At 45.6% G+C, this 20,940-nt stretch overlaps 1 protein-coding gene across 4 annotated transcripts in view; it reads left to right on the top strand.

Annotated features, from left to right (window-relative positions):
- The window catches only part of LOC106586727 (guanine nucleotide exchange factor DBS), a 132,699-nt gene that overhangs the window by 105,871 nt on the left and 5,888 nt on the right, over window positions 1–20,940 (top strand). For 2 of the 4 annotated variants that reach the window (XM_045707350.1, XM_045707348.1), the window contains exons 12-25: window positions 6,522–6,713; window positions 7,025–7,184; window positions 7,802–7,866; window positions 8,000–8,073; window positions 10,408–10,474; window positions 11,526–11,641; window positions 11,748–11,817; window positions 11,948–12,040; window positions 14,779–14,871; window positions 19,288–19,413; window positions 19,911–20,132; window positions 20,382–20,474; window positions 20,634–20,712; window positions 20,852–20,921. In XM_045707350.1, coding sequence (XP_045563306.1) covers window positions 6,522–6,713; window positions 7,025–7,184; window positions 7,802–7,866; window positions 8,000–8,073; window positions 10,408–10,474; window positions 11,526–11,641; window positions 11,748–11,817; window positions 11,948–12,040; window positions 14,779–14,871; window positions 19,288–19,413; window positions 19,911–20,132; window positions 20,382–20,474; window positions 20,634–20,712; window positions 20,852–20,921 — 1,520 coding nt within the window. Of the gene's footprint in view, window positions 1–6,521; window positions 6,714–7,024; window positions 7,185–7,801; window positions 7,867–7,999; window positions 8,074–10,407; window positions 10,475–11,525; window positions 11,642–11,747; window positions 11,818–11,947; window positions 12,041–14,778; window positions 14,872–19,287; window positions 19,414–19,910; window positions 20,133–20,381; window positions 20,475–20,633; window positions 20,713–20,848; window positions 20,922–20,940 lie in introns of all 4 variants that reach the window. The other 2 variants (XM_045707349.1, XM_045707347.1) reach the window with 1 other exon arrangement.

Raw genomic sequence — 20,940 nt, 5'->3', positions numbered from 1 at the left:
GACTTGTGGAGATCTACAATTTTGTTTCTGAGGTCTTGGCTGATTTCTTTTGATTTTCCCATGACGTCAAGCAAAGAGTCATTGAGTTTGAAGGTAGGCCTTGAAATACATCCACAGGTACACCCCCAATTTACTCAAATTATGTCAATTAGCCTATCAGAAGCTTCCAAAGCCATGACATCATTTTCTGGAATTTTCCAAGCTGTTTAAAGGCACAGTCAACTTAGTGTATGTAAACTTCTGACCCACTGGAATTGTGATACAGTGAAATATAAGTGAAATAATATGTCTGTAAACAATTGTTGGAAAAATTGCTTGTGTCATACACACAGTAGATGTCCTAACCGACTTGCCAAATCTATAGTTTGTGAACAAGAAATTTGTGGAGTGGATGAAAAACGAGTAACCTAAGTGTATGTAAACTTCCGACTTCAACAGTATATACACACATATACTGTATGTACACACACAGACTGTATATACACACACATATGCACATGCACACACACACACACACACACACACATATGTCATGCACATATATATATATATATATATAAACACACACACACATATAGAGTACCAGTCAAAAGTTTGGACTTTTTCTTTATTTTTACTATTTTCTACATTGTAGAATAATAGTGACGACATAAAAACTATGAAATAACACTTATGGAATCATGTAGTAACCAAAAATGTGTTGAACAAATCTAAATATATGTTATGATTGAGATTCTATAATGTAGCCACCCTTTACCTTGATGACAGTTTTGCACACTCTTGGCATTCCCTCAACGTGCTTCATGCTGTTGCAGAGGATAAGTTAATTAAAGTTACCAACCTCAGAAATTGCAGCCCAAATAAATGCTTCACAGAGTTCAAGTAACAGACACATCTCAACATCAACTGTTGAGAGGAGACTGCGTGAATCAGACCTTCATGGTCGACTTGCTGCAAAGAAACCACTACTAAACAGTCCCTCCAGGATTTCACAAATTTGTTTTGTGATTTCTGCGGCCAAAACTGCTTGATTTTGCGGCAGCTTTTCTGAAATTCTGCTATACATTTTGCGATGTTTTTTTTCACGTTAATTTCATATTCAGCAATAAAAAATAATATGTGCTCAGTTTTAGGAGGATTTTAAGCAGAATACAGAATACAAAAACAATTATAAACATATAATGTGCTCAATTTTGTTTATTTTCCTGAACAAACAGCTCTGTCATAATCCACTCACACATTCACTCACACACACCTCTCCTCTCCTTCAGGCTTGGGGCTTGCTATCAACACGAGATGCATCTCCTTCTCACTCTCTCTCTCTCTAAAATAAACAAATAGATTCAAAGCTGATCAATCGCTTTCAATTTGAGGATCGATATGTCTTGAGATTGTGATTTCTTTCTGAAAGGGTTGTAAGGTAGATAAAAACGTGATTGATATGTACTATAAAAAATTTTAATCCAGAAAGATTGTGCTTTCGTGATCCGTATTAAGTTTTACAGAGAGTTTAAAACGGCAAAGCTGACAAATTACACTCAGTGCTTTGAGCAGCGCTCTCCATAGAGCAGACTGGGGAGAACAGAGTGCCGGCCACCCAACTAAAGCCAAGGTTAGCGGAGTAAAAGTTTGAGTAAAACGCCACTCACCTTGATTCTTTCAGCGCTTACCACAGTCTTCCCTTCTACCACTTCAGTCATGGTGGTCTGCCACTGCTGTGGGAACTGTTCTGACATTCTCATATGCTTTGCTGATTCCAAGTGACTGTTGATTGTCGACTTTCTCTAGTTTAAAAAACATTTCGAAATTGTTTTGCGCGCTCGTTAGCTGTTATTTTTGTTGGCAAATGAGATTGATTTCTGTTCATTGTACTGCCTGTCAGCCATCAACAATCACTCATCATCTTCACACGTGAATACGCTGACAGGCCAGGGGGGGGAAACTTTGTTGACATGTGGATTGGGCCATTTTCAACGGTAACAGTGCAGTAATTGGTCAAAATTACGAACCCGCTTTTGATTGGACCCTTTTATGCGCTAAAAGTGCGGGGATTGGTCAAAATTGCGAGCTCTCGCATATGCGCTGATTGGTTGATTTTGAAATGGAATTATGCGATCACAGAATCATGGAATCCTTGAGGGACTGACTAAAGGGCACCAATAAGAAGAAGAGACTTGCTTGGGCAAAGAAACACGAACAATGGATATTAGACCAGTGGAAATATGCCCTTTGGTCTGATGAGTCCAGATGTGAGATTTTTGGTTCCAACCACAGTGTCTTTGTGAAATGCAGAGTAGGTGAACGGATGATCTCCACAAGTGTGGTTCCAACCGTGAAGCATGGAGGAGGAGGTTTGATGGTGTGGGGGTGCTTTGCTGGTGATTTATTTAGAATTGAAGGCACATTTAACCAGCAGGCTACCACAGCATTCTGCAGCGATACGCCATCCCATCTGGTTTGTGCTTAGTGGGACTATCATTTGTTTTTCAACAGGACAATTACCCAAATCACACCTCCAGGCTGTGTAAGGGGTAATTGACCAAGGAGAGTGATGGAGTGCTGCATTAGATGACCTGGCCTCCACAATCACCCAACCTCAACCCAATTGTGATGGTTTGGGATGAGTTGTTCCGCAGAGTGAAAACAAAGCAGCCAACAAGTGCTCAGCATATGTGGGAACTCCTTCAAGACTGTTGGAAAAGCATTCCATGTGAAGCTGGTTGAGAGAATGCCAAGAGTGTGCAAAGCTGTCATCAAAGCAAAAGGTGGCTACTTTGAAGAATCTCAAATATAACATATATTTTGATCTGTTTAACACTTTTTTGGTTACTACATGATTCCATAGATGTTATTTCATAGTTTTGATGTCTTCACTGTTATTCTACAATGTAGAAAATAGTAAAATAAAGAAAAGCCCTTGAATGAGTAGGTGTGTCCAAACCTTTTGACTGGTACTGTACATATATATATACTATATATATACAGTTGACTCCAAAATTACTGGCACCCCTGACTGGCAATGCACAAACAATACTTAAAAAAAATATAAACAATATAATTATAGAGATAAACTCAAAATACCAACATGTGAGAAATACTGTACTTTATTAATGTTTCAATGGAACCCACCAAAATCATACAATTATTCAATACAAAATACATTTAACCAAAATCAAGGTTTCATAATTATTAGCACTCCTCATTTAGTACTTAGTGCCACCACCTCTGGCAATGATAACAGCATGGAGTCTTTTCCTGTAATGTTTGACAAGGTTAAGGAACACATTTGGAGGGATTTTGGACAATTCCTCTATGCAGATCATTTCAAGATCCTTCACATTCTTGGGTTTGCGCTTATCAACTGCCCTCTTCCACTCAGCCCACAGGTTTTCTATTGGATTGAGGTCCGGCGACTGAGATGGCCATGGCAGAAAATTGATTTTGTTGTCACAGAACCATTTCTGTGTGGATCTTGAGGTCTGTTTTGGGTCATTGTCTTGTTGGAAAGTCCACATACGGCCAAGTCCCAGCCTTCTGGCAGAGGCAACCAGATTGTCAGCCAAAATTACCTAGTACTTGGTGGAATTCATTATGCCATCAATCTTAACCAGTGCCTCTGGACCTCTGGAATTAAAACAGCCCCAAAACCACCATATTTCACCGTGAGTATGAGGTGCTTCTCCTTGTATGCATCTCTGTTTCGGCGCCAAACATGCCGATGCTGTATCTGTATCTTAAATTTTGGTCTCATCTGACCAAAGCACCTTCTTCCAATCATCATTTAAATGACGTTTGGCAAACTCCAAGCGCTTGCGTCTGTGTCTTGGGGTCATTAAGGGCTTTCTTCTGGCAACCCTTCCAAAGAGCCTGTGGTTGTGGAGGTGGCGTCTGATGGTGCTTTTTTAAACCTGGTGTCCCCAAGATGGCACCAAGGCCTGCAATTCTTTCACAGTGATTCTGGGGGTTTTGTTGCTTCTCCCACGATCCTCCTCCCTATCCTGGGGGGGAAAATGCATTTGCGTCCTCTATCCGTGAGGTTTTCAACTGTTCCATATCTTTTGAATGTTTTAATAATTGCCCTGACAGTGCTCAGTGGTATACTCAATCGTTTGTAGATCTTCTTGTAGCCGTTACCAGATTTATGAAGGTCTACGACCATCTGTCCCTTTTGAACTGCCAGTTCTTTTCTTTTCTTCATGGTGTTGGATGACAAAGGGATATTGCATGTGTTACCTCATTTTTATATCCTATTTAAAAAGGAAGTGATGTAATGGCTCAATATAGTTCCTTAACACTTAGATAATCTTAAATAAGTGGACTTCAATTCCTGGTTTAATTTTGGTAGATGTTATTTACAATAATATTTAATAAGGGTGCCATTAATTGTGAAACCTTGATTTGGAAGACATAGATTTTTTTGTTGGGTTCCATTGAAACATTAATAAAGTACAGTATTTTTCACATGTTGGTATTTTGAGTTTATCTCTATAATTATATTGTTTATATTTTTTTAAGTATTGTTTGTGAATTGCCAGTCAGAGGTGCCAGTAATTGTGGAGCCCACTGTATACACACACACACACACACACACACACACACACACACACACACACACACACACACACACACACACACACACACACACACACACACACACACACATATATATATACTGCTCAAAAAAATAAAGGGAACACTTAAACAACACATCCTAGATCTGAATGAAATAAATAATTAAATACTTTTTATTAAATACTTTTTTCTTTAAATAGTTGAATGTGCTGACAACAAAATCACACAAAAATAATCAATGGAAATCCAATTTATCAACCCATGGAGGTCTGGATTTGGAGTCACACAAAAAATTAAAGTGGAAAACCACACTACAGGCTGATCCAACTTTGATGTAATGTCCTTAAAACAAGTCAAAATGAGTAGTTTGTGTGGCCTCCACGTGGCTGTATGACCTCCCTACAACGCCTGGGCATGCTCCTGATGAGGTGGCGGATGGTCTCCTGAGGGATCTCCTCCCAGACCTGGACTAAAGCATCCGCCAACTCCTGGACAGTCTGTGGTGCAACGTGGCGTTGGTGGATGGAGTGAGACATGATGTCCCAGATGTGCTCAATTGGATTCAGGTCTGGGGAACGGGTGGGCCAGTCCATAGCATCAATGCCTTCCTCTTGCAGGAACTGCTGACACACTCCAGCCACATGAGGTCTAGCATTGTCTTGCACTAGGAGGAACCCAGGGCCAACCGCACCAGCATATGGTCTCACAAGGGGTCTGAGGATCTCATCTCGGTACCTAATGGCAGTCAGGCTACCTCTGGCGAGCACATGGAGGGCTGTGCGGCCCCCAAAGAAATGCCACCCCACACCATGACTGACCCACCGCCAAACCGGTCATGCTGGAGGATGTTGCAGGCAGCAGAACGTTCTCCACGGCGTCTCCAGACTCTGTCACGTCTGTCACGTGCTCAGTGTGAACCTGCTTTCATCTGTGAAGAGCACAGGGCGCCAGTGGCGAATTTGCCAATCTTGGTGTTCTCTGGCAAATGCCAAACGTCCTGCACGGTGTTGGGCTGTAAGCACAACCCCCACCTGTGGACGTCGGGCCCTCATACCACCCTCATGGAGTCTGTTTCTGACCGTTTGAGCAGACACATGCACATTTGTGGCCTGCTGGAGGTCATTTTGCAGGGCTCTGGCAGTGCTTCTCCTGCTCCTCCTTGCACAAAGGCGGAGGTAGCGGTCCTGTTGCTGGGTTGTTGCCCTCCTACGACCTCCTCCACGTCTCCTGATGTACTGGCCTGTCTCCTGGTAGCGCCTCCATGCTCTGGACACTACGCTGACAGACACAGCAAACCTTCTTGCCACAGTTCGCATTGATGTGCCATCCTGGATGAGCTGCACTACCTGAGCCACTTGTGTGGGTTGTAGACTCCGTCTCATGCTACCACTAGAGTGAAAGCACCGCCAGCATTCAAAAGTGACCAAAACATCAGCCAGGAAGCATAGGAACTGAGAAGTGGTCTGTGGTCCCCACCTGCAGAACCACTCCTTTATTGGGGGTGTCTTGCTAATTGCCTATAATTTCCACCTGTTGTCTATTCCATTTGCACAACAGCATGTGAAATTTATTGTCAATCAGTGTTGCTTCCTAAGTGGACAGTTTGATTTCACAGAAGTGTGATTGACTTGGAGTTACATTGTGTTGTGTAAGTGTTCCCTTTATTTTTTTGAGCAGTATATATATATATACACACACACACACACACACACACACACACACACACACACACACACACACACACACACACACACACACACACACACACACTGTATATAAACACACACACATATACTGTATATAAACACACACACACACACATAAAGTCAATGAAATGAAATCAGACACACATACACACACGCCACTCACACACACACCACCTCATAAACCTCTAAAAACTCACTTTCGCTACATCTCTCTCTCTCTCTCTCTCTCTCTCTCTCTCTCAGGCTGCTAAGTGGTGTGATGATGGCCTCTACCTCCTGGCCTCCCAACCCGTGGACAAGTGTCAGTCACATGAAGGGGCGGAGTCAGCGCTGCAGGAGATGGAGTGTTACCTAGATACGGCGGGACAGAACAAACTAACTGATCTTAGCGCCATCTACAGTGATTACGAGACAGTGCTCAACCAGGACTTCAGGGTAAGGGGATCCAGCTCTCTGGCATGAATCCATGTCTGGATTGATATCACTAAAATGTGTCATCATAAAGTCAATAAGTCAACGCAAAGAACAGAAAACAAACAGCTGTCAACACCTGTGAGTGTCCCACAGTAATGTTGCTCCTTGGTCCTCTGCACTCCTCTCTCCGTTCCTCTCATCTCCCCTCTTTCCTCTCCTCTCATCTCCCCCCTTTCCTCTCCTCTCCTCATCTCTCCCCTTTCATCTCCCCCTTTCCTCTCCTCTCCTCTCCTCTCATCTCCCCCCTTTCCTCTCCTCTCCTCCTCCCTCAGGACCAAGTAGAGAAGGTCTTTCAGAAGCAGGTGTCCATGCAGGAGATGTTTGAGAAGAGGATGGTCAGTCTGAAGAAGCTGGCAGCCAAACAGACCAGGCCAGTCCAGCCTGTGGCCCCAAGGCCTGAAGCCTTCATCAAGTCCCCACTGTCCTCGCCAGGTGAGCCCCGACATATCGCATGTCCTTACATACCACCAGTCCTTACATACCACCAGTCCTAACATACCACCAGTCCTTACATACCACCAGTCCTAACATACCACCAGTCCTTACATACCACCAGTCCTTACATACCACCAGTCCTTACATACCACCAGTCCTGACATACCACCAGTCCTGACATACCACCAGTCCTGACATACCACCAGTCCTTACATACCACCAGGCTTAACATACCACCAGTCCTAACATACCACCAGTCCTAACATACCACCAGTCCTTACATACCACCAGTCCTTACATACCACCAGTCCTAATATACCACCAGTCCTAACATACCACCAGTCCTTACATACCACCAGGCCTTACATACCACCAGTCCTTACATACCACCAGTCCTTACATACCACCAGTCCTTACATACCACCAGTCCTAATATACCACCAGTCCTTACATACCACCAGTCCTTACATACCACCAGCACTCTGTCCTCACAAATACAGTCCCGACATAGAGTTAATGCTCTTTTAACTGGAACAGTCAATGTATATTAAGATACGTGTATGGTGTTAATTTCCCACCTCATGTCCGCACCTTTCTCTTCCTCTGCGCCATAGCAAAGAGAGTGCTGGAGAAGAGTTGCTCAGAGGGAGACTCTGTGAATGGGGTCAGCTGTAGAACAGTAAGTAGAGGTTCCTCTTACTTTGGTCAGTCTTTTACTTTGGGGTAGTATTATCATACCAGTAGTATGTATGTTAAATGAGACACTAGCTCCAGTATTGTCAGTAGATACTCATCCTATCCTGTGTTCTCAGGTGGAGGGCCAGCTACAGAGCAACAGAAGTACCTCACTGTCAGAGGAGGACGAGAACCTGGCAATCCTCAGAAAGTAAGTTCTGTCTGTGTTCTGTCAGCTGTTATGATGTATGATGGCTAGTGTCTTCGTTATGTCTGGCCGTCTGTCTGTATTGAGTCTTTGATGTTTCTCTGACCTCTGTGTGTTGTGTTTCACCCCATAGAAATAACAAGTATAAAGGCTCCCTAATCATCTGGTGTCTGTATCATGTACAGTGGGGGAAAAAAGTATTTGATCCCCTGCTGATTTTGTACGTATGCCCACTGACAAAGAAAGGATCAGTCTATAATTTTAATGGTAGGTTTATTTGAACGGTGAGAGACAGAATAACAACAAAAATATCCAGAGAAACGCATGTCAGAAATGTTATAAATTGATTTGCATTTTAATGAGGGAAATAAGTATTTGACCCCCTCTCAATCAGAAAGATTTCTGGCTCCCAGGTGTCTTTTATACAGGTAACGAGCTGAGATTAGGAGCACACTCTTAAAGGGAGTGCTCCTAACCGCAGCTCGTTACCTGTAAAAAAGACATCTGTCCACAGAAGCAATCAATCAATCAGATTCCAAACTCTCCACCATGGCCAAGACCAAAGAGCTCTCCAAGGATGTCAGGGACAAGATTGTAGACCTACACAAGGCTGGAATGGGCTACAAAACCATCGCCAAGCAGCTTGGTGAGAAGGTGACAACATTTGGTGCGATTATTCGCAAATGGAAGAAACACAAAAGAACTGTCAATATCCCTCGGCCTGGGGTTCCATGCAAGATCTCACCTCGTGGAGTTGCAATGATCATGAGAACGGTGAGGAATCAGCCCAGAACTACACGGGAGGATCTTGTCAATGATCTCAAGGCAGCTGGGACCATAGTCACCAAGAAAACAATTGGTAACACACTACGACTGAAATCCTGCAGCGCCCACAAGTTCCCCCTGCTCAAGAATACATATACATGCCCGTCTGAAGTTTGCCAATGAACATCTGAATGACTCAGAGGACAACTGGTGAAAGTGTTGTGGTCAGATGAGACCAAAATGGAGCTCTTTGACATCAACTCAACTCGCCGTGTTTGGAGGAGGAGGAATGCTGCCTATGACCCCAAGAACACCATCTCCACCGTTAAACATGGAGGTGGAAACATTATGCTTTGGGGGTGTTTTTCTGCTAAGGGGACAGGACAACTTCGCCACATCAAAGGGACGATGGACGGGGCCATGTACCGTCAAATCTTGGGTGAGAACCTCCTTCCCTCAGCCAAGGCATTGAAAATGGGTCGTGGATGGGTATTCCAGCATGACAATGACCCAAAACACACGGCCAAGGCAACAAAGGAGTGGCTCAAGAAGAAGCACATTAAGGTCCTGGAGTGGCCTAGCCAGTCTCCAGACCTTAATCTCATAGAAAATCTGTGGAGGGAGCTGAAGGTTCGAGTTGCCAAACGTCAGCCTCGAAACCTTAATGACTTGGAGAAGATCTGCAAAGGGGAGTGGGACAAAATCCCTCCTGAGATGTGTGCAAACCTGGTGGCCAACTACAAGAAACGTCTGACCTCTGTGATTGCCAACAAGGGTTTTGCCACCAAGTACTAAGTCATGTTTTGCAGTGGGGTCAAATACTTATTTCCCTCATTAAAATGCAAATCATTTTATAACATTTTTGACATGCGTTTTTCTGGATTTTTTTGTTGTTATTCTGTCTCTCATTGTTCAAATAAACCTACTATTAAAATTATAGACTGATAATTTCTTTGTAAGTGGGCAAACGTACAAAATCAGCAGGGGATCAAATACTTTTTTCCCCCACTGTATGGCCTGTGTGTAAGCTATAGCATCTGACCTGTCTATATTATTATAATATAATTATATCTGACCTGTCTGTATTATTATAATATAATTATGTCTGACCTGTCTGTATTATTATAATATAATTATGTCTGACCTGTCTGTATTATTATAATATAATTATGTCTGACCTGTCTGTATTATTATAATATAATTATGTCTGACCTGTCTGTATTATTATAATATAATTAGGTCTGACCCGTCTGTATTATTATAATATAATTATGTCTGACCCGTCTGTATTATTATAATATAATTATGTCTGACCCGTTGAGGGAGGCAAAATTCCGGTAACTTTCCCAGAATTCCCAGTTTTTCCAGAAACATAGTCGGATGATTCCGGATTTCCTCCTTATTCCCTCTCATTTCCGGGAATCTTCCAACTGGGATTCCTGTAAAACCTAGGAACTTGGGGAAAATTACCAGAGTTTTGCAACCCTAAACCTGTCTATATCATGCCCGACCTGTCTATATTCTGTCTGACATGTCTATATTCTGTCTGACCTGTGCAATCTCGCTCTGTAGACATGTAATGAATGAGCTGCTGGAGACAGAAAGGGGGTACGTGGAGGAACTGCACTGTGTGCTACAGGTGAAAATCCCTCTCCCCTGGATCATATGAACCCTCTAACCCTCTCCCCTGGATCATATGAACCCTCTATCCCTCTCCTCTGGATCATATGAACCCTCTATCCCACTCCTCTGGATCATATGAACCCTCTATCACTCTCCCCTGGATCATATGAACCCTCTATCCCTCTCCCCTGGATCATATGAACCCTCAATCCCTCTCCCCTGGACCATATGAACCCTCTATCCCTCTCCCCTGGACCATATGAACCCTCTCCCCTGGACCATATGAACCCTCTCCCCTGCACCATATGAACCCTCTATCCCTCTCCCCTGGACGCTATGAACCCTCTATCCTTCTTCCCTGGACCATATGATCCCTCTATCCCTCTCCCCTGGACCATATGAACCCTCTATCCCTCTCCCCTGGACCCTATGAAACCTCTATCCCTCTCCCCTGGATCATATGAACCCTGTATCCCTCTCCCCTGGATCATATGAAACCTCTCCCCTGGACCCTATGAAACCTCTATCCCTCTCCCCTGGAACATATGAAACCTCTATCCCTCTCCCCTGGACCATATGAACCCTCTTTCCCTCTCCCCTGGACCATATGAACCCTCTATCCCTCTCCCCTGGATCATATGAACCCTCTCCCCTGGACCATATGAACCCTCTCCCCTGGACAATATGAACCCTCTCCCCTGGACCATATGAACCCTCTCCCCTGGACAATATGAACCCTCTCCCCTGGACCCTATGAACCCTGTATCCCTCTCCCCTGGACCATATGAACCCTCAATCCCTCTCCCCTGGACCATATGAAACCTCTATCCCTCTCCCCTGGACCATATGAACCCTCTATCCCTCTCCCCTGGACCATATGAACCCTCTATTCCTCTCCCCTGGACCATATGAACCCTTTCAGTCCTCTTCACCTGTGTGCATCTGTCTTAAGTATTCAGCTTACCCTCTCCAAATCATGAGCTCAATCATTAGTGGCGGTGGGTCACAAAACTGACCTGAGATCTGTCTCTAGGTCAGCCTAAATCATCTTTCTCTGTGTATTTCAGGGCTATGCCTCAGAGATGGACAATCCAGCCATGGCCAGCCTCATGCCCACTCCTCTGCAGAACAAGAAAGATGTGCTGTTTGGCAACATGCCAGAGATCTACACCTTCCACAAGAGGTAAACCGATCGCCCCCCAGCGGTTAATAATGGTGCTTTCAAAGTGATAGAACTACTGTCATTGTTCTAACTACCTGATCATCTCTCTGTTTCTATCATCTTCCAGGACCTTTCTGAGGGAGTTAGAAGAGTACCAAGACTGCCCGGAACTTGTGGGTCGTTGTTTTCTGCAGAGGGTGAGTGATTGAAGATTGAACTGGGATTTGTTGTGTCTAAATCACTAGTCTGATTGTGAAGCAGGGGTATTTCTCTCTTTTCTCTATTTTTCTCTCTCTCTCTCTCTCTCTCTCTCTCTCTCTCTCTCAGATGACAGACCTGCAGATCTATGAGAAGTATTGTCAGAATAAACCTCGCTCTGAGAGCTTGTGGAGACAGTGCTCCGACTGCACCTTCTTCCAGGTATACACCATATATACACCTCCCCTGAGTTATACACCATATACACATCTCCCCTGAGGTACACACCATATACACCTCCCCTGAGGTACACACCATATATACACCTCCCCTGAGGTACACACCATATATACACCTCCCCTGAGGTACACACCATATATACACCTCCCCTGAGGTACACACCATATATACACCTCCCCTGAGGTACACACCATATATACACCTCCCCTGAGGTACACACCATATACACCTCCCCTGAGGTATACACCATCTGCACCTCCCCTGAGGTACACACCATCTACACCTCCCCTGAGGTATACACCATATACACCTCCCCTGAGGTATACACCATATACACCTCCCCTGAGGTACACACCATATACACCTCCCCTGAGGTACACACCATATATACACCTCCCCTGAGGTACACACCATATATACACCTCCCCTGAGGTACACACCATATATACACCTCCCCTGAGGTACACACCATATATACACCTCCCCTGAGGTACACACCATATATACACCTCCCCTGAGGTACACACCATATACACCTCCCCTGAGGTATACACCATATACACCTCCCCTGAGGTATACACCATCTGCACCTCCCCTGAGGTACACACCATCTACACCTCCCCTGAGGTATACACCATATACACCTCCCCTGAGGTATACACCATATACACCTCCCCTGAGGTATACACCATATACACCTCCCCTGAGGTACACACCATATATACACCTCCCCTGAGGTACACACCATATATACACCTCCCCTGAGTTATACACCATATACACACCTCCCCTGAGGTACACACCATATACACCTCCCCTGAGGTACACACCATATATACACCTCCCCTGAGGTACACACCATATACACCTCCCCTGAGGTATACACCATATACACCTCCCCTGAGGTATACACCATATACACCTCCCCTGAGGTACACACCATATACACCTCCCCTGAGGTACACACCATATATACACCTCCCCTGAGGTACACACCATATATACAGCTCCCCTGAGGTACACACCATATATACACCTCCCCTGAGGTACACACCATATATACACCTCCCCTGAGGTACACACCATATATACACCTCCCCTGAGGTACACACCATACACACCTCCCCTGAGGTATACACCATATACACCTCCCCTGAGGTATACACCATCTGCACCTCCCCTGAGGTACACACCATCTACACCTCCCCTGAGGTATACACCATATACACCTCCCCTGAGGTATACACCATATACACCTCCCCTGAGGTATACACCATATACACCTCCCCTGAGGTACACACCATATATACACCTCCCCTGAGGTACACACCATATATACACCTCCCCTGAGTTATACACCATATACACACCTCCCCTGAGGTACACACCATATACACCTCCCCTGAGGTACACACCATATATACACCTCCCCTGAGGTACACACCATATATACACCTCCCCTGAGTTATACACCATATACACACCTCCCCTGAGGTACACACCATATACACCTCCCCTGAGGTACACACCATATATACACCTCCCCTGAGGTACACACCATATATACCACTCCCCTGAGGTACACACCATATATACACCTCCCCTGAGGTATACACCATATACACACCTCCCCTGAGGTACACACCATATATACACCTCCCCTGAGGTACACACCATATACACCTCCCCTGAGGTACACACCATATACACCTCCCCTGAGGTATACACCATCTGCACCTCCCCTGAGGTACACACCATCTACACCTCCCCTGAGGTACACACCATATACACCTCCCCTGAGGTATACACCATCTACACCTCCCCTGAGGTACACACCATCTACACCTCCCCTGAGGTACACACCATATATACACCTCCCCTGAGGTACACACCATATATACACCTCCCCTGAGGTACACACCATATATACACCTCCCCTGAGGTACACACCATATATACACCTCCCCTGAGGTACACACCATATACACCTCCCCTGAGGTACACACCATATATACACCTCCCCTGAGGTACACACCATATCTACACCTCCCCTGAGTTATACACCATATACACACCTCCCCTGAGGTACACACCATATACACCTCCCCTGAGGTACACACCATATATACACCTCCCCTGAGGTACACACCATCTACACCTCCCCTGAGGTACACACCATATATACACCTCCCCTGAGGTACACACCATATATACACCTCCCCTGAGGTACACACCATATATACACCTCCCCTGGGGTACACACCATATATACACCTCCCCTGAGGTACACACCATATACACCTCCCCTGAAGTACACACCATATATACACCTCCCCTTGGGTACACACCATATATACACCTCCCCTGAGGTATACACCATATACACCTCCCCTGGGTGTAACAGTGTAGGTTCCGTACCTCTCTTCGCCCCAACCTGGGCTCGAACCAGGGACCCTTGCACACATCAACAACTGACACCCACGAAGCATCGTTACCCATCGCGCCACAAAAGCCGCGGCCCTTGCAACGCAAGGGGAAACCCTACTTCAAGTGTCAGAGCGAGTGACGTCACTGATTGAAACGCTATTAGCGCGCACCACCGCTAACTAACTAGCCATTTCACATCGGTTACATGAGGTACACACAGACCTCCAAAAGCTTCAGGCCTGAGTGGTTATTATTTCCTACTAATCTATTCTCCCTGTTCTGGTCTGCACCAGGAATGTCAGAAGAAGCTGGAACATAAACTGGGCTTGGATTCCTATCTCCTGAAACCGGTCCAGAGGATTACCAAATACCAGCTCCTGTTGAAGGTATATCATCTTTACAAATCTAATCCACATTTGGGGAAACAGCACCACTGCCTCACCCCTCTGCCCCTCATCCCCTATAGTCCAAACCCCATCAGCCCAGCTCCATCCTCTCTCCTTCACTTCCTCATGCCTTAAAGCTGAAATCAGCCCAGCTCCATCCTCTCTCCTTCACTTCCTCATGCCTTAAAGCTGAAATCAGCCCTGCTCCATCCTCTCTCCTTCACTTCCTCATGCATGAAAGCTGAAATCAGCCCAGCTCCATCCTCTCTCCTTCACTTCCTCATGCCTTAAAGCTGAAATCAGCCCTGCTCCATCCTCTCTCCTTCACTTCCTCATGCCTTAAAGCTGAAATCAGCCCAGCTCCATCCTCTCTCCTTCACTTCCTCATGCCTTAAAGCTGAAATCAGCCCAGCTTCATCCTCTCTCCTTCACTTCCTCATGCCTTAAAGCTGAAATCAGCCCAGCTTCATCCTCTCTCCTTCACTTCCTCATGCCTTAAAGCTGAAATCAGCCCAGCTCCATCCTCTCTCCTTCACTTCCTCATGCCTTAAAGCTGAAATCAGCCTAGCTTCATCCTCTCTCCTTCACTTCCTCATGCCTTAAAGCTGAAATCAGCCCAGCTCCATCCTCTCTCCTTCACTTCCTCATGCCTTAAAGCTGAAATCAGCCCTGCTCCATCCTCTCTCCTTCACTTCCTCATGCCTTAAAGCTGAAATCAGCCCAGCTTCATCCTCTCTCCTTCACTTCCTCATGCCTTAAAGCTGAAATCAGCCCTGCTTCATCCTCTCTCCTTCACTTCCTCATGCCTTAAAGCTGAAATCAGCCCAGCTTCATCCTCTCTCCTTCACTTCCTCATGCCTTAAAGCTGAAATCAGCCCTGCTCCATCCTCTCTCCTTCACTTCCTCATGCCTTAAAGCTGAAATCAGCCCAGCTCCATCCTCTCTCCTTCACTTCCTCATGCCTTAAAGCTGAAATCAGCCCTGCTCCATCCTCTCTCCTTCACTTCCTCATGCCTTAAAGCTGAAATCAGCCCTGCTCCATCCTCTCTCCTTCACTTCCTCATGCCTTAAAGCTGAAATCAGCCCAGCTTCATCCTCTCTCCTTCACTTCCTCATGCCTTAAAGCTGAAATCAGCCCAGCTTCATCCTCTCTCCTTCACTTCCTCATGCCTTAAAGCTGAAATCAGCCCAGCTCCATCCTCTCTCCTTCACTTCCTCATGCCTTAAAGCTGAAATCAGCCCAGCTTCATCCTCTCTCCTTCACTTCCTCATGCCTTAAAGCTGAAATCAGCCCTGCTCCATCCTCTCTCCTTCACTTCCTCATGCCTTAAAGCTGAAATCAGCCCAGCTTCATCCTCTCTCCTTCACTTCCTCATGCCTTAAAGCTGAAATCAGCCCAGCTCCATCCTCTCTCCTTCACTTCCTCATGCCTTAAAGCTGAAATCAGCCCAGCTCCATCCTCTCTCCTTCACTTCCTCATGCCTTAAAGCTGAAATCAGCCCAGCTTCATCCTCTCTCCTTCACTTCCTCATGCCTTAAAGCTGAAATCAGCCCAGCTTCATCCTCTCTCCTTCACTTCCTCATGCCTTAAAGCTGAAATCAGCCCTGCTCCATCCTCTCTCCTTCACTTCCTCATGCCTTAAAGCTGAAATCAGCCCAGCTTCATCCTCTCTCCTTCACTTCCTCATGCCTTAAAGCTGAAATCAGCCCTGCTCCATCCTCTCTCCTTCACTTCCTCATGCCTTAAAGCTGAAATCAGCCCAGCTTCATCCTCTCTCCTTCACTTCCTCATGCCTTAAAGCTGAAATCAGCCCTGCTCCATCCTCTCTCCTTCACTTCCTCATGCCTTAAAGCTGAAATCAGCCCAGCTTCATCCTCTCTCCTTCACTTCCTCATGCCTTAAAGCTGAAATCAGCCCAGCTTCATCCTCTCTCCTTCACTTCCTCATGCCTTAAAGCTGAAATCAGCCCAGCTCCATCCTCTCTCCTTCACTTCCTCATGCCTTAAAGCTGAAATCAGCCCAGCTCCATCCTCTCTCCTTCTCTTCCTCATGCCTTAAAGCTGAAATCAGCCCAGCTTCATCCTCTCTCCTTCACTTCCTCATGCCTTAAAGCTGAAATCAGCCCAGCTTCATCCTCTCTCCTTCACTTCCTCATGCCTTAAAGCTGAAATCAGCCCTGCTCCATCCTCTCTCCTTCACTTCCTCATGCCTTAAAGCTGAAATCAGCCCAGCTTCATCCTCTCTCCTTCACTTCCTCATGCCTTAAAGCTGAAATCAGCCCTGCTCCATCCTCTCTCCTTCACTTCCTCATGCCTTAAAGCTGAAATCAGCCCAGCTTCATCCTCTCTCCTTCACTTCCTCATGCCTTAAAGCTGAAATCAGCCCAGCTTCATCCTCTCTCCTTCACTTCCTCATGCCTTAAAGCTGAAATCAGCCCAGCTCCATCCTCTCTCCTTCACTTCCTCATGCCTTAAAGCTGAAATCAGCCCAGCTTCATCCTCTCTCCTTCACTTCCTCATGCCTTAAAGCTGAAATCAGCCCAGCTTCATCCTCTCTCCTTCACTTCCTCATGCCTTAAAGCTGAAATCAGCCCAGCTTCATCCTCTCTCCTTCACTTCCTCATGCCTTAAAGCTGAAATCAGCCCTGCTCCATCCTCTCTCCTTCACTTCCTCATGCCTTAAAGCTGAAATCAGCCCTGCTCCATCCTCTCTCCTTCACTTCCTCATGCCTTAAAGCTGAAATCAGCCCAGCTTCATCCTCTCTCCTTCACTTCCTCATGCCTTAAAGCTGAAATCAGCCCAGCTTCATCCTCTCTCCTTCACTTCCTCATGCCTTAAAGCTGAAATCAGCCCAGCTTCATCCTCTCTCCTTCACTTCCTCATGCCTTAAAGCTGAAATCAGCCCTGCTCCATCCTCTCTCCTTCACTTCCTCATGCCTTAAAGCTGAAATCAGCCCAGCTTCATCCTCTCTCCTTCACTTCCTCATGCCTTAAAGCTGAAATCAGCCCTGCTCCATCCTCTCTCCTTCACTTCCTCATGCCTTAAAGCTGAAATCAGCCCAGCTCCATCCTCTCTCCTTCACTTCCTCATGCCTTAAAGCTGAAATCAGCCCTGCTCCATCCTCTCTCCTTCACTTCCTCATGCCTTAAAGCTGAAATCAGCCCAGCGTCATCCTCTCTCCTTCACTTCCTCATGCCTTAAAGCTGAAATCAGCCCTGCTCCATCCTCTCTCCTTCACTTCCTCATGCCTTAAAGCTGAAATCAGCCCAGCTTCATCCTCTCTCCTTCACTTCCTCATGCCTTAAAGCTGAAATCAGCCCTGCTCCATCCTCTCTCCTTCACTTCCTCATGCCTTAAAGCTGAAATCAGCCCTGCTCCATCCTCTCTCCTTCACTTCCTCATGCCTTAAAGCTGAAATCAGCCCAGCTTCATCCTCTCTCCTTCACTTCCTCATGCCTTAAAGCTGAAATCAGCCCAGCTTCATCCTCTCTCCTTCACTTCCTCATGCCTTAAAGCTGAAATCAGCCCAGCTTCATCCTCTCTCCTTCACTTCCTCATGCCTTAAAGCTGAAATCAGCCCTGCTCCATCCTCTCTCCTTCACTTCCTCATGCCTTAAAGCTGAAATCAGCCCAGCTCCATCCTCTCTCCTTCACTTCCTCATGCCTTAAAGCTGAAATCAGCCCTGCTCCATCCTCTCTCCTTCACTTCCTCATGCCTTAAAGCTGAAATCAGCCCAGCTTCATCCTGTCTCCTTCACTTCCTCATGCCTTAAAGCTGAAATCAGCCCTGCTCTATCCTCTCTCCTTCACTTCCTCATGCCTTAAAGCTGAAATCAGCCCAGCTCCATCCTCTCTCCTTCACTTCCTCATGCCTTAAAGCTGAAATCAGCCCAGCTCCATCCTCTCTCCTTCACTTCCTCATGCCTTAAAGCTGAAATCAGCCCTGCTCCATCCTCTCTCCTTCACTTCCTCATGCCTTAAAGCTGAAATCAGCCCTGCTCCATCCTCTCTCCTTCACTTCCTCATGCCTTAAAGCTGAAATCAGCCCTGCTCCATCCTCTCTCCTTCACTTCCTCATGCCTTAAAGCTGAAATCCAAGGGGACCCAGCACCTTTGTTCTTCTTTTTGTTTTGATGATGAAACGGAGGAGAGGAGCATCCAGCATCATGGGGGAAAAAAGTTATTTAGCCAGAGTGATGATGTCAGATGGGAAAAACTGTGTTGGTTGTTTGTAGTAACTTATTTGTTGTTGTAATATCCCAAAGGGACGTGGTAGTTTCACCAATTAAGGATTCTAGCTTTGTTGTCTCAAACATTCAAATATTTAGGTCCATATTAATATCCTTTGTACTTTGTTCTTTATACACTATTCCATTACAGATCCAAAACATCAATGTGTGTCTTTGAATTGTAGGAGCTGCTAAAGTACAGTAAGGGCTGTGAGGGGTCAGAGGCCCTGCAGGAGGCACTCACCTCTATCCTGGGAATCTTGAAGGCTGTCAATGACTCCATGCACCTCATTGCTATCACTGGATACGATGTGAGTTCATCATCGCTCAACTTCACATTGTATCAAATGTACTGCATATTGTATCAAATGTACTTCCTATTGTATCAAATATACTGCATATTGTATCAAATGTACTTCCTATTGTATCAAATATACTTCCTATTGTATCAAATGTACTTCCTATTGTATCAAATGTACTGCATATTGTATGAAATGTACTGCAAATTGTATGAAATGTACTGCATATTGTATGAAATGTACTGCATATTGTATAAAATGCTCTTCATATTGTATGAAATGTACTGCATATTGTATGAAATGCACTTCATATTGTATGAAATGTACTGCATATTGTTTGAAATGCACTTCATATTGTATGAAATGCACTTCATATTGTATAAAACATATTCTGTTCATGGCGTCAACATCACATTATATCAGAGATGTCAATATTACATGAGTCAGCAACACCATAGCTTATGATGACACATGAACTTTCTCCTGACCTGTGACCCCTCCTCTGATAGGGTCACCTGGGTGACCTGGGCCGGCTGCTGATGCAGGGGTCATTCAGCGTGTGGACGGAACACAAGAAAGGTCACGCCAAGGTCAAGGACATGGCCCGCTTCAAGCCCATGCAGAGACACCTGTTCCTGCACGAGAAAGCCCTGCTCTTCTGTAAGAGACGCGAAGAGAACGGGGAGGGCTATGAGAAAGCCCCCTCCTACAGCTTCAAACAGTCCCTTAGTGTGAGTCTGTCTGTCTGTCTGTCTGTCTGTCTGTCTGTCTGTCTGTCTGTCTGTGTGCCTGTCTGTGTGCCTGTCTGTGTGCCTGTCTGTGTGCCTGTCTGTGTGCCTGTCTGTCTGTGTTGTGTGCCTGTCTGTCTGTGTTGTGTGCCTGTCTGTCTGTGTTGTGTGCCTGTCTGTCCGTCTTACCAAGTGAGTTAAAATATATGTTTTAGAAGGTAACATTTTCCAACATGGTATGCCCTCTACCAGATGAGTGCTGTGGGCATCACTGAGAATGCCAAAGGTGACCACAAGAAGTTTGAGGTCTGGTGCAACTCACGGGAGGAGGTGTACATTGTGCAGGTGCGTGACCAGCACTCAAACCCTGCCCATTTGACTGCTATAGATTACATGACAATGTATTTATTTCTTACAGTGATACACAAATCACATCTGTCTCTGTTTGGAATGTAACACATAGATCTGCACTAACCAGTAATGGGTTTCATCGTTGTAATTCAGGCCCCGACGACTGAGGTGAAAACGACGTGGGTGAACGAGATCCGGAAGGTTCTGACAACACAGCTGGAGGCCTACAGAGGTAGACCTGGGGTCATATAGTATTTATTTTCTTTCTAATACTTCGAGTGTATTATATTCTAATTACATTGAGTATTACATTGTTCAGTGCTCATGATAAAGTGGGACTGTGGTAGATCTCCCTGCGTGTCTTCCAGAAGCCAGCCAACAGAGGCCGTCAGATGGACTGTTCCAGGACCCTCCTACCGCTGGAGGACCTGTCAGCCTCGGGTCAGTCACCTGACCCATA

This window comes from Salmo salar, chromosome ssa25 (assembly GCF_905237065.1).
Source record: "Salmo salar chromosome ssa25, Ssal_v3.1, whole genome shotgun sequence".
In the NCBI taxonomy this organism is placed as follows: Eukaryota; Metazoa; Chordata; class Actinopteri; order Salmoniformes; family Salmonidae; genus Salmo; species Salmo salar.
Note: the sequence above shows the minus strand (reverse complement) of the source record. Positions and strands in the feature narration are given on the sequence as shown.